The following is a 13,976-nucleotide window of genomic DNA, read 5'->3' on the forward strand; positions in this document are numbered from 1 at the left end:
CCTAGTGATTCTGTGATTTTGTGATTCTGTGTTGCTGGATTTGACTCAGATGAATTCTCCCAGTGGGGTTCATATTGAGACTGGAATGAATGCCCCTGCATTCAAAGCCAAACAGGGCTGGGACTGCTGAGAGTCATCTATGCCTAGCTGGAAGCTAGGCTTGTAGGTTCGTGCATTTCGTAGCCTCCTGTAATGCTGTGCCTGAATCCCACAGGATAGCTGTAAAGCAGCATGGAGCCTCCCCTGCCTGGATGTGTGTCCATCACCTTCTACATCCTGCTCAGTGGAGAGAGAACATTTGTAGGGTGCTTTGTACTACTAGGGTGCCTCATCTAAGAATAAAGGCTTAAGTTACAGCATATGAATTGCTCCCTAAAATCTTCTGCTTTTGCTCTGCTATAAAAGGGATAAAGGACATTTGCTGCTGACATCCAAAGCTAAATGAAATGGCCTCAGTCTTAAGGATTTTCATGCTTTTGAAATAGCCATAAGGGAGAGAGAACCTGCAGATTAAATCCGTTCTGGCAGTGGATCCAGTGTAAGGTGTCAGATGCAAACATGTCCAGTTCAGAGGTCCGGCGTTTTACTGGGACATGACTAAATTAAGGGTTGGCTGGGCCCCTGGGTTTGCTCATCATAAAACTCTGCCTATTTCATATCTAGATGCTTGTAATAAAATAGGGAACCAGGCAGGTTATCCCACAGAAAGGTCCTGAGGACTTATAATCACAGCATCCATTTCTGTGTCTTCTCTTGCCTCCTAGCTCCAAGTGAAACAGTGCAAGCAATTACCTTGACAGTATTTTCTACATTTCCCCTTTTGGTTCAGGTTTGCTTCTGGAGATGCCAAGCTGAGCTGCAATGAGGATGACAAGGAACATTTTCAATTCAAAGACATCAGGGATGGGTTCAGCTCGACCTTTGAGAAGATCGTTGAGTCTGACCTTATGAAGGGTACATACTACAGCAGCTTGGACTCTTTGGATGTCCTTTCTCTCACAGACGAGACAGACAGCTGTGTCAGTTTTGAGGCCCCACTCACCCCATTGATCCAGCAAAGGGTGAAGGAAAGCCCAGAGCTCTTGGAGCAGAAACTGGTATCCCAGCAGAGAGAAGCCCTTCACCACATGGCTGCTGATAAGGAAGAGCCAGCAGCAGCAAAGCCAGCAGAGGGGGATTTTGGGAGCCCTCTCAGGCATTCAATTACCAGCAGCAGGTCGGAGAATGTGCTGAGCCGGTTGTCTTTGAAGAGTATCCCAAATGGGTTCCATGTGGAAGGGTCAGAGGAAGATGCCACCAAGATCATTAACTCCATCAGGTAAGGCAGGCTGGGAATTCCTCAGGCAAAGGTCTTATTGGGTCCCAATCCAGGAGCAAGGCTCAGAGGACATCATAGACATGGAGCTTCTTTTTTTCCCCTTGTGCTTTCTCTCATGTGCTGTCATGGCAGAGAGGCCAAACACCAACAGGAAAAACTTTCCTACCCATAGGTTAGGACCGCAGCTGGGGACCAAGGCCTCATGGCATTAAACCAGCCAGTCCCCAGCAGGCCTCTGTCTGAGTCTCTCAAATCCAGGACCCCAAACTGCAAGTGAGCTGCAAGGTCCTGTAGGAGCCCTGGGAGCCCAAGAAAAGCCAAGGCTCAGCATGTTGTGTTCACGTTTGCTCTGGAGGGCACCACCATTTATCTGGCTGCTCACAAATCCCATCTGTTCTTATTGCAGGCAAAGCCGGGGCTCCTCTGGGCAGACCACTGCCTTGTCTGCCTGACATCTGCAAAAAAGCCCTTGTCAGGTTGGAGGCAGTCAGGCACACTCCCAAGTGTGTTCTGAAGTGCAGGGAAGCCGCAAGGTTTCACTTAGAACTGGGTGCCCCTGTAGACCTCCCCAAAGGTTCTTCTGTGGGCAGTGAGAAGATCAGCAGGGACTTCATTCTCTGGACCAGCTCAGACCCAAAGCATTGTCCCCGGGAGGCAGCAGCTCATCTGCAGGGCAGTTCCTCACATGAGGAGGTCAGGTGATGAGCAGCCAGGAGATGGGAGATCTGGAGCGAGGCTGTATGTATGTCCAGCAAGCTATCAGGTCTTCAGTGAGTCACATTGCCCAAAAATGTGCAGATAGGTGCCATAATGCCATAACTGGCCTTGGGCAAGAAAATAGAGAGACGCAACCCCACCTACTTGGTGCCAGTGGGGCTGCTCAGCATGTTGTCACACGCTGGCCACGACACCAGTTGGCAGCTGGGAGAGGAGCAGCACACCAGTGACAGCATGTCTGCTGTCAGTCCCATTGGCATGATTTGTACAAGTGCAGTTTCTCATCCTCAGCAAATAATCTGAACTGAAAAACATGCATCTATCCCTAAGATTTCCTGCATGTCCACAGCTCTGAAAGAGCTTGGTATCCCTTTCAGTACCAACAGAGAGAGAGGAAGCTTAAAAAGGTGTTGGGGCTCCTTGCTTTGAACAGTCTCATTTCTCAGAGAGAAGTCACCTTCTCTTCAATCTTTTTCTACAAATTTGAAGCTAAACTGTACTATTTCATCTGACCTGAAATCAAAGAGGCTTTTTTTCAATGTCCAATTCACAAACGTGTTGTTGGTTTTTTATATTTTTGCGTTAGAACAAGAAGAAATCAGAATGTGGCATTTTCTGTGGGTTTCATCAAGTCACATTGCTGCTCCTTGAATTGTTTCTTGTTTCTGTGTAGTGATGCCAGCTTGAAAGACGCACTGTCAGACTCTGACTCCGACATGGGTAGCACGGAGCAGCTTGACCAGGGCAGCACGGACACCTTGGCAAACGGCTGCAGGGCAGATAGTGAGGCTGCCAAGAGGCTGGCCAAGCGCCTCTATAACCTCGAAGGGTTCAAGCGCTGCGATGTGGCACGCCAGCTTGGGAAAAAGTAAGTGGGACTTTGGGTTGCAGCCAACCCGATGAGGGGGTTGACTGAGATGGCAGCATTGAGCATGGCCAGCAGAAACACAGCTGTGGTGGGGAGTGTCTGGGGGAGCACTAGTCATGCTGGGAGGACAGGGCAAAGGCAGGAAGGGACAAGCCTGCTGTTACAAGGGCTTTCTGTATCGAGTTGGGGCTGTTGGACATCCTTCCAGTTGAAACTGGTCCAAGTCCCTTGCAATCTGAATCCTACAAGTTGCTCGTGTGTATTGGGCATTGACTGCCACAAGCTGCTGCCTGCCAGAACCAAGAGCTTTCTGCATTTGGTAAGGGCCCAGCAAGATCCACCCTAAAGCAATCCACAGGCTGAAGGTTTTGGGATCCAGACCTGGATCTGCACGGGGCTGCCTGCGTTTTTAATGTCTGAACCCCAAAATCTTCTTGCTGCAGTGCCTCCTGACCCAGTCTGTATAGGTGGCGTGAAGGGTTTGATGGAGAGCCAGGTACACACTGGAGGTTCAAGCACCTCAGCTGGTAGATTTTCCTGGGTAAGGCAGAAGGGAAATAAAAAGTGTTTATTCAAAAGTGGGAGAGTTACAGAGATTTCTAAAACATAGAGTAACAGTAACGAGTGTAGCAGTAGCAGACTATTTTTGGATGCCAGTGGGCGTGAGGAGACCAGTCCCCATCATCCCTCTTCTGGATCAGATACAGCCTGTGTTGCTGGAATTTTTTATGTCCTTGAAATGTCGCACTCCTGTCCGGATCAGTCCTGCATCAAATACTCAAGTTTTCAGCACCAAGGATTGCCTGTGACTCCCAGCTTAGTCCTGGGACAGAAGGAGCCTATGAATGATCTCCTAGAGAGGCTTTTTGTATCACCTGGCAGCATCCTTGTTCTTCTCTTTCGCTGTGGTTCTTGTAGCAGGTAAACTACTGGCTGCTGCTGCCAGGTCTGGCATCCTTCTCCTTTCTTGCAAATTTGCCATGCCAGCTCACTGAGTGGGGGAAGTTTCAAGTAATTTGTCTCCAGGGGTGCATCTGAGTGTGTCCCCTTGCTAGTTCCTCCAGTCCTCACACCTTGGAAATCTGTTTGGTGACCCACATTTGGGACATAGCCTTTAAAAGAAAACTTTGGTTTTAATCAGCTGGGTTTTTGACATCTGAGTCATTACCCAGCACAAGAACTGGATAGAGCTGCAGGCTCTTGGACCAAGCAGGTGGATTTGCAGAACAGGAAAGGAAGAAGGATGAGGATAGGTGTGTTTTAAGTTGGCTTTTCTCACTTAAGACAATGTAGGACCAACCTACAGTATTGGTAGCAGGGTAAGTTTTAAGTGATGCTTTCAGGCCAGCTCCATGTAGGAGGATTGTTAAAAAAAAAAAAAAAAAGCTCATTTTAAAGCTTTTAAAATTCATTTTAACCCCTTTTTTTCTTTGTGAACATTGGCAATTTTCTCAAAAAAAGCAAAAAACAAACCAAAACCATTCTTCATCATTGTCAAACAAGTAGAAAAAGCTTGATGAACAAGGAAATGGAGGTTTGATATCTCCAAATAGTTTCTTCCCAGCTGACATAATTCTGTAAAGTTAACCTCAAATCCAGAAATTACCTTTGTCTCTCTGAAGAGCACGTGTTTTGGCAACTGAACTCTCCTTGGAAGATTCTTGTTAATGGACTGGTCTCTGGCATTGTCTCAGCTCTGTCACTACCCACAGTCAAACATCTCTTGCTGGATGGAGGTTGAACTATCTCAGCTGCCAGACCATGAAGATGGTAGTGCCAGGCACTTCCTTGCAAAGTTTCCCAAGAGAGCACCGTGCTCACAAAACCATGCAGGCAGCAACAGAGCAGGCAGCAGAGCACAGTTTCAGCATCACAGTGCACAGAGAACTAGGGGTCTGTCAGAGTCCCATGGGCACTATGGCGTGGGCACATAGTGTTTTTTCCCCTCATTAGAGGTTAGGTGAATTTTACTTAGCCAAACTTCTTATGGACAATCTTTTTTTGACCCAGGTGACTGTGGCACAAGAAGGATCCTGGACAATACAGGCTTAGCTCTTTAGGGCAGTGTAATTCAGGCTGTAAACCAACACACACCTGTCTACATCCAGCCACACAGGAATGAAGCTAGGAGAAAAGGCCAGGGGTCCTGTGTTACCCTTGGAGTAGCTTGTGACCCAGACAGGTCAGTAAGCACTCTCGGTGCCTGGACCTTCCCGAACGATGGAGAGGGAGGAAGCATCAAGCTGGGGTGTAAGGTGAGAGGATGTCTGTAGAGGCTGACAGATGCCAGACATGTCCCCATGGCAAATGCCTTGCTGTTCTTGTGGGGATGTCTGTTGTGTCTGAGCTGCATGGTGGAAGTGCCATCCATTCCTGAAGGAGGGGCTGGGACTGGCACAGAGAGAGGGAAGGCCAATTCTTGAATAAGGAAACCAGAGGAAGCAGCTAAGACCACCTTAGTGTAGGCCATGGTCTTGCCCTGGCCGGTGTTGGAGCTCTGTGTCCCAGCCATGTCTGGGGCATGTTAACTGGCTCTGGAGCTCAGGGAGAAAGGTCCCATCAATGTCACTGAGCCCCTGGCTAGACATAGGAGTTAACAAACTTCCTAGGGGCTGGCTGCCTTTAGACATCCTGCAACACGGTCTGGTTCCCTCGGCAGAGCTGGCAGTCCCTGCCTGGAGGTTTTCCAAGCAGAGAGGAGCCAAGTAAGGCACACAAGACGGTGTGATGGGCACCCAGGCTGGGGACTGTTGGCACCACAGCACTTGGCACAGACCACTTGTCCTGGGAGTCACAAGTTCCCTATGGACTCCTGGCCTTCAGCAAGACCCAGTGAGCTGCAGGACAGGCAGCAAGGCCTGCCTACTTTCCTGGACTGCCCTGATGGGAGAGTGGGGTGAAGGGGAGCTCCCACTCACCTTCATCCTGCCTGACTATGAATCTAGTTAGGAATGTAAATTAGGGTGTAGCTCCCAGTATAGGCCATGGAGACATCTCAAGAGCAATTCATCCCACCCAAGATCTGTGCTGGGCTATAGACATGCCAAGTCTTTGGGCTTTAGGAAACCTTGGGCAAGGCTGGTCCTTTAGACCCAGCTTGAGTTAAGTGGGGGGAGTCAGACACTGTTCTCCCCTGTTGACTGCTGCAGTGCTGTAGTGCACGGCAGTTGTTGCTGTGTGCCCAGTGCCCAGAGTGCCCAAAGTACCCAGGTAGGTTCCAGGAGACCTGGTAAACAGGTGCCCAAACAGAAGGAATCAGACCTTTTCTTCTGGGAGACTACAACTGCACATGTGAGGTGGAACCTGACCTGTGGAAGGCAGAGTGCTGGCTAGTTCCCAGCACTGGCACAGCCAATGCATGAGGTCTTCTGCGGACTTAGAGCTGAAGGGATCCCAGAGAAGGCCTGGGGCTTGCTTGGTTCTGCTTGTTCTTTGGCACAGGGGTGAAGATGTGGTTTCACAAACATGAGGTCATCTTCTGCATCTCACATCACCTTGCTGTGAAGTTACAGGACAGTAGTGTAGGGGAGGTCTCCTTGGGAAGCTGGCAGGAATCTGCATGCCAATTATTGTGGCACTGCTTCAGATAGACTAACCTGGAGGGCCATGGGAACATGTTCTTTCCCAGACCCAGCAATCCCAAATGATAAGATTGTTTTATGAATGTGAGGCCTTGTGGCTTCATACAGCTTTGAAGCAGCCTCCTGTGGAAACTCCAGCACCTATACTTATGTCCTGCCTCTCAAAACTCAGCCTGGACCTCTCCCCTGGAGGTGTAGTGCTGCTCTGCCTGATCCCACTGTGTGTCATGCTTCCAAACAGCATCCATGCCAGAGGCTTTACAGTATCCACCTCACAGCAGAAGATGAAACAATGCTGTAGGAAAAGCAATGAGTCCTGCCTGTAACATGTCCTGGGTGAAACTGGATATGCAATGCTTACCAGTATGCTTTTCATTTTGTGGAGAGAAGGAAAAGGAATTGTATATGGCAAAGGCTGAGCAAGTTGAGATCATCTCCTATTTCTTGCCAGCATTCATTGATTATTCTTGCACTTCTGCTACCTGAGTCATGTAGACAGAATTTGACAGCACCCATTCTGGCTTTAAAGGCAACATGTCTCCGAGCATCCTTCAAAAATGTGGCAGGGGAATGGTTTCTGGAGAGGCATTCAGGCATGACGAGGGCCAGAAGCTCAGCTGAGCTCTCCTGCTCCAGTTCCCAGGGGCATCCATCTGACATGCGAACAAAGTGTTGTGGTGAGAAGGTGGGATGGGAGCCAATGTGGAGAGCAGGAATATTGCAGTAGGAGGAGGGGAGACATACAGCAATGGGAGAGGACCTAGGCAAGAGAGAAGGTGCCCACCGAGCACAGGACATCCTTAGGGCCTCTCCTCCTGGCTGGTTTGGGAGGAGGCTCTGCCTGGCCAGCAGCACAAGCAGAGGGGTGCACTGGGGGCCCACATCTCAAGTGTCTAGGGCTGGCAGCTGCAGTGCTAGGCTGTGGGCAGGTTAAGGCCCCTTGGAGGTCTTCCAGCAGCATTTCAAGCTAGGAGAAAGTCCCCCTGGGTCTGGGATCACTTCCGCAGTGTCTCACGGGAGTTTGGGCTGGCCAGGAGGCAGCAGTCTGCTGTTCCTCTTGTAGACAGTGTCTTTTTCCCTGATGAAAGGGCTGACTACTCCCTCTTTAATTACAGTAACGAATTTAGCAAGTTGGTAGCAGAGGAGTATCTCAGCTTCTTTGACTTCACTGGCCTGACCCTTGACAAAGCACTCAGGTGAGCTGGTCTCTGGCACTCCCGCGTAGGGCCTGGGCTGGACAGAGCGGAGCAACGTGATGGGTTTCTCCTCTGGGCTTCCCGACGCCATGGAGGCTGTCCATGTGATAGGAGCAGGGCCTGGGGGGAGCTCCAGGTTGTCGTTTAATCTTTGCTTCGGTGTCACGTTTGGCACAAGATACTGCCACCAAAAGTGGGCTTCAACAGGAGGGCCCACAACCTGCTTCCCCATGGTGGAGAGCAGCTTTGCCAGGAGTCCCATGCCATACAAAATCAGAGCAAGTGGGAGCAACTTCTTCCCTTGGGATGGACAACCCATCCTGGTGCTATCAAGCCAGAGGTGGGTCAGATCTCAGCTGGCAGCATGTTTCCCTCCACAGCTCAGAGCTGGCTCTGTAGACACCTTTTGCATTGCATCTGCAGGGGCCCAGGGGTGCACAGGCTGGGGGGAGGACAAAGGCCTTCCTAGCTGCTCTGAGGACCCCCTTTGCAACTCCCTCCTTAGCATGGATGCTGCCCAGCAAATTGATCCATGACATCTTTAAGTATCACTTTCTCTTTGCAGGACATTCTTGAAAGCGTTCCCGCTGATGGGAGAGACGCAGGAGCGGGAGCGGGTGCTGGTTCATTTCTCGCGGCGATACTGCCAGTGCAACCCAGAGGAGAGCACGTCTGAAGGTACCGCTTTCCCTCCCTGGTTCTAGCGTCCACTGCACACTCACAGCGTACCTGTGTCACAGAGCCCGAGTGTAAAACCGGCCACCCACAGCCGGGCCTGAACAGAACCTGCTGGGCAGGCAGGGCTGCAGCTTCTCCCTTTCTCTGGGGTCCTGCCCTGCGAATTATCCCTGCCCTGGGAGGGCCTGGGGACACCAGGTGCTGTACAGACCCCCCGAAGAGAGCCAGATGAGTCCCCTCAGGATCTGAGGGTCTGAGTGTGGGCTCCCAGGGAGCCTTGTCCTCTCAAGTGCGTATGAGTTGTGCTGAAGACAAGCTCCTCAGCTGTAGGCTGGATCAGTGGCCATGCTTTGCCCAGCACCAGGGGAGGTCGTGAGTGGTTCTCGGGGGCTGCAAATTACTGTGATTGTGGCTTGCAAAGTGGTTGCTGGCAGTAAGCAAATGAGTGGCTGGTGCTAGCTCAGCCCAAGACCTTGTCCATTGAATAGAAGAAGACATTTCCATGCAGATTGAGGAATGCTGTTGACTTGCCACGCACAGGAGTTGTGCTCCTTGCATCTACAACTGCAGCAGGAGAAAGCACGGCCGGGTAAAATTCTGGGCTCACTGGAGTTGCAGATTTTGTTAGCTACTTTCAGCCCCTCCCCATTATTTTTTTTAAGTAGATATAGTTTCTTTTGACACTTTAAAATGGTAAAGGTCATTCCTGGTCCACATGTGCACATGCATACATCCAGACATGAACATATCCATGTTTGCACTTACATGAATGCCTCTACACACCTGCTTACAGGCATCTAGAAATGCCCCCATGGGTGGAAATCAGACTGCTGACCTGAGAGCAGTGCCAGTTGTTTCTCCTCCACCCCTTCAGCATGTGAGAGCTCCTGCTCGTCTTTGTCTTGCAGACTTCCCAAATAGCAGCAGTGCCAAGTGTCACTTGCACCCTCCAGTCCCTCTGCCAAGCTAACTGGACACAAGCTGTTCTCAAAAAAGAATGACCTCTTTGCTTTTACCAGTGATATCCCAATAAAGTACAGGTTTAGATTTCATTTCCCTGTGTTTCTGTGGTGTTCTCCCCCACTGATCCAAAGAGGACCCTTCCCTCCGAAGAAAGGGAAGGAAGGAGGGGTTAAGCTGCAGGCTGAATTTTCAGCAGCAGGCCCAACTGAAATATCCCAAATGCCGAGTCCTGGCCCCTCTTCAACACCTTCCCTTGGAAGTGATTCCCAACCATATTGCATCCACACCCACTCCTACAGACAAGGGTCTTGGGACCCTTGCTCTCCTTCTGGTCCGCAGGTGTCTAAGACCCACAGTGGGGGCGTGCACACACCAACTTCAGCAGAGGCTGAGCTGGAGCACAGAGGCTCAGATCTCCGACTCCATCCCACACCCTTCAGCATAAGGATGTTTGTAGGGCAGTGACTAGTCAAAGAAAATGCAAGCTTTGCCATGACAACATGGCTGCTGAGGGAGCCACGCTATGGCAACTGTTCAGAAGACAAATTAGATCCCAGTTCTGAACACTCTGTGAGAAGGTGCCTGCTAATGCAAACACAAATGAAGCCAGAAAGTTAAAGCTTTCCATACCGGCATGGCCCTCAGTGGAGATGTCACTGCTGCTGGTGGGACCTGTTTTAAAAATGTCACACTCCTGAACTGTACAAGACTATTAAGAGTAAGGAAAACTGGATCTGAAACACATTACTGCTGCTGCTGTCATGACCTGTTCATTAACACTTAGGGCCACAGCATTGCCCTAAGATGGTGGCAGCACATTTCACAAGGCTGAACAGGACCACTTACTGCAGACCAAATGTAAACTGAATGAGTCCCAAGCAGGAAAGAGCTGCACTCAGTACTGGACTGAATGGGGCTTGAAAAATACAATTGTAATCCAAGTACTACTTGAAGCTGATGCAATGGAGGAAAGGAAAGTGGCTCCTTCAGGTCGCATCTTTTACAGGTACTGCAGAAGCATGCCCTAGATGTGTGGTAATTTGAGAAAGCTATTGCAAGCATTTTCTTCAGGAAGCAGTTCCTTCTTGTTGCATCCAGCCTAAACTTGCAAGGGATGTTCCACCAAGATGACATTTGAGCCACTGTGTCTTATCTAGATTTCTAAAGACACATCTGGCTGTGATGGTCGGTTGGCCTAGAGGCATGATAGAGATAAGGCAGTTTTGTCTGGAGATGACTGGGTGGCTGAGAAGGTCTTAAAGCCCTCTAAGACATTTCAGAGCATTGCTACATGCTGATTAAATAACTCCTCCATTGATGGAGATATGGCTGTTGCAACTCCAAGGGTCACATCAGCCCATATGAAGGGATGCTGCAGATGAGGGTGGCAGAAGCTCTGACCTGCTGACCACTGAGTAGGCTGGATGGTTTTTCTCCCAAAGAGTGGTGTCTTGGACATATCATTAGTGCTCTCCTGTACTGAAGCAGCCCACACATAGAAGAATTATATGGTTGTGTTGTGACACTGTGTGAGCCAAGAGAAGAAGTGAATGCAACTGAGCCAAGCAACACTGAGAGAATAGCAGGTTTTGGGACACCAGCTCCATCTTGGGGCCACGTGGGACATGATTTACCTCATCAAAGTGATACAGTAAAGCCAGGTGAAGATGTCAGCCCAGAACCTCCTACAGAGACTCCAAAATACGCACTGGGGAAGCACATTGCCCTAAGCCCAAAGCTGCTTCATGTGAAAGTAAAGGAAGAAGCTTTCTTAGGAATTGATTCTCTCTTGAAGGTGGATGTCCACCACACCATGTCCCCAGGACTGTCATCCCTCATAGTGAAAAGTGTGATGTTCCTATGAGAAACCTGTCCTTCCTCAGAGACCATGGTTCTTCCAGAAAAGGGAGGAGCTCAGTTGCCTTCGTCCTGGGCCTCGTGTGTTTGGTTGCCTTTAGCTGGCAGTGTTTAAGCTTGGCCTTGAGCATGGGGTGCTCAGGGCTTGTCACTCTTCCACACAAATGGTGCCTTTATTTAGTGGCTGATGGGTTTGGGGGTAGGCCACAGCTGCCTCCACAAGAAGAGACCAATGTCACTTCCCCAGCCAGGCCTGGGGGTAAGTCACAACCTGACCCTAGGGCACCAATCCACAGAGCAGCATGCACAAGGGAAATAAGCCAGGAGCATCATGTCATGTCTGGCTTGGTCTGTGGAGCAGCCCGTCTGTATGAGCACACAAAGCCATGCCAAGAGCAGGGCCAAAGACCAAGGCTGTGGTATTTCTGCCCCTGTCTCCTCCCTGGTGCTCTCTATCCCTTTTGTGAGGTCCTTGCAAGGACCAGTTCCTGTGCCAGAGTGCATTTTCATCTCACCATTGTGAGGTGGCGTATGGAGACTAGGATCTTGACCTTGAACAGCTTCAGGACACAGCATCGTTTTGAAACAACAGCAAGCCACCGGGCTACCTCGTACAGAAGAGGGTGCTGTGCTGTCTGAAATGGAAGGAAAACTTCATGTGAGTTGTATTAAGTCAGAAAGCCAAAAGTGCTGCACTCATTTGTAGTAATAAAGTTTGTTGAACAACTCAGGAGCTTACAGGTTGCCTGGGAATGTTGGCTAAAGACCTCAGGACAAACGCCTGAGGTGACTGTGATCAGCTGGGGGGAAACTAGCTCTGTTTTCCAGGGTCTCTGCCCCATTCTGCAACAGCATGGGCACAAAATGGATATGGAGGAAGACTCAGCAGAAAGTCTGGTGTTTAGAAAGCCATTGACAAAACTGCTTTAAAGCCAATTACCTGATGATCATTTCAGGAAAAGGTGAAGTTTGAAGGAAGAGAGGATTTTTTTTTTTTTAAACTATCTTGCACAGTTGAAACAAGTATTCCTTAAGGTCCTCAGACATAGCAACTAACCTTGATTTTGCAGTGGGTGACAGCAAACATCAAAATCGCGTGGGAAGGGGAGTAATCATAGCCATCCGACTGTTGTGTGTTTCAGATGGGATTCATACACTCACCTGTGCCCTGATGCTGCTAAATACAGACCTTCATGGCCATGTAAGTAGTATTCAGACATGCATCCTTCCTTTTTTCCTTCTCAGTATAGAGGTCTGTCCCCTTGTGCAAGATGTGTTGCTGGAAAATTGAGATAGGTTGGCAGTACTCTGACCTGCTCCAGGGGGAATTTTGGGTGCCAGGCCCAGACCTGGGGACAGTCCTCTTAGTGTCACTCCACACTCAAGCCAAAGGCACATCTCGTGCTGACATTTCGTATTCTATACAGGCACAGGCAATGCAGCTTTCTTCCCAGGACCTGTTGCATGCATCAGCCCTATCCCAGGAGCTCTCATGGAGAGGCCTTCCCCACCAGTCTCTGTGGAGTTGTCAATGCAGCTGTCAACAGCAGCACCAATTGTGCTGCTATTTCTTGTGGTGCAGACATCTGAGGGTCCCCTCATCCCAGAAATTGCTACAAGGGAGTCAGTGGTTTCATACAGGTCTAGATTTGATCTTTCCTTCCCAAAACATGAAGTAAGTCCCAGCTGTTCCTTTTCTCCAAAGTGCAACAGACAGACAGCCGCTGGAGAGTTTCATATCAGAGAGACCTCTGGACAAAGAGCAGGGTGAGCAGAGCTTAGGGCCCAAAGGTGTGGTTGGAAAACAGCAGAAGCTGTTAAGAAGATCTCTCACCACCTTTTAGAGGCTCTTTCAGGCAGCATAGGTTGGATTTTTTCCTAAAAGATCAACCAGAGTGTGGAAAGGAGAGCAGAGTGGGAGGAAAAATAACTGCAGAGGGAGGATAGGACTGGTCATAGGGACAGCACTGGGACATTGTGCACCCTTGGAGACCCCTGCCATAGCATACATCTGGGAGTATGCATGGACTCTGCACACTGCCCAGTGCTGCGGAAGGCTGTAGGCACTGTTGACCCAGATCTCCCCTCTACTCTCCAACCTTATGGTACAGGCATGGAGCATGTCTGTGAGCCTCAGGGGGCTCAGGGGTTAGAGGGGCTCCTCAAGTCTCTGGTCACTCAAGTACCTTCTTTCATATTCCCTCTGAGAGCTCAAGCCTGGACCCACAGACTCCCCAGAACTTGTGTGAAGAAGGAGGGGGCATGGGGAGATGGCTTGTTATAGCAGCCTGTGCATGTGAAACCTACACATCCTTTTTCTGCCTCACAATACCATGATTTCCAAGCTGTGTCATCAGAGTCCTCTTCTGCCTCCAGCTGGTAACAATTTGTTGTGCATCTGCAAAGACTTGCCCTGATTTTCTCTTCATTAGCCTGTTAATGAGGGGACAGTAGGCCATAACCTAGCTCTTTTTTCCATACTGGTTTATAATCACCTGTGAGAGCAGCTTTTTTCTGTCAGGGTGGGAAGAGGACACTACATGAGTTCTCTTAACCTTTGATGCCAAAGGCCACCAGCTTCACTGGTGCCATTCTGACAGTCCACCTAGGAAACCCTCCCCATCATTACAGCACAGATATTGTCTTCATGACAGTGGCAAGGTTTGAACACAGTAGCCAATGAAGGGAATTACTGGTCTCAGCAAGAGCATCCTTTCCAGATGTGCACTGTGGCCAGCACCAAGCTGGTTACAGCTGCCGCAGCCTCAGCCCTTGGGGAACAGGCAGCGTATGGACAA

At 49.8% G+C, this 13,976-nt stretch overlaps 1 protein-coding gene across 1 annotated transcript in view; it reads left to right on the forward strand.

Annotated features, from left to right (window-relative positions):
* Window positions 1-829: 829 nt before the first annotated feature.
* Window positions 830-13,976, forward strand: part of LOC104628428 (PH and SEC7 domain-containing protein 2-like) — a gene marked incomplete at both ends in the record, with an annotated part of 20,405 nt that continues 7,258 nt past the window's right edge. The window contains 5 exons of the mRNA XM_010297000.1: window positions 830-1,318; window positions 2,709-2,903; window positions 7,600-7,680; window positions 8,246-8,358; window positions 12,321-12,379. Of these exons, the coding sequence (XP_010295302.1) occupies window positions 830-1,318; window positions 2,709-2,903; window positions 7,600-7,680; window positions 8,246-8,358; window positions 12,321-12,379 (937 nt within the window). The remainder of the gene's footprint in view (window positions 1,319-2,708; window positions 2,904-7,599; window positions 7,681-8,245; window positions 8,359-12,320; window positions 12,380-13,976) is intronic.

Source organism: Phaethon lepturus, unplaced genomic scaffold (assembly GCF_000687285.1).
Source record: "Phaethon lepturus isolate BGI_N335 unplaced genomic scaffold, ASM68728v1 scaffold46241, whole genome shotgun sequence".
Classification (NCBI taxonomy): domain Eukaryota; kingdom Metazoa; phylum Chordata; class Aves; order Phaethontiformes; family Phaethontidae; genus Phaethon; species Phaethon lepturus.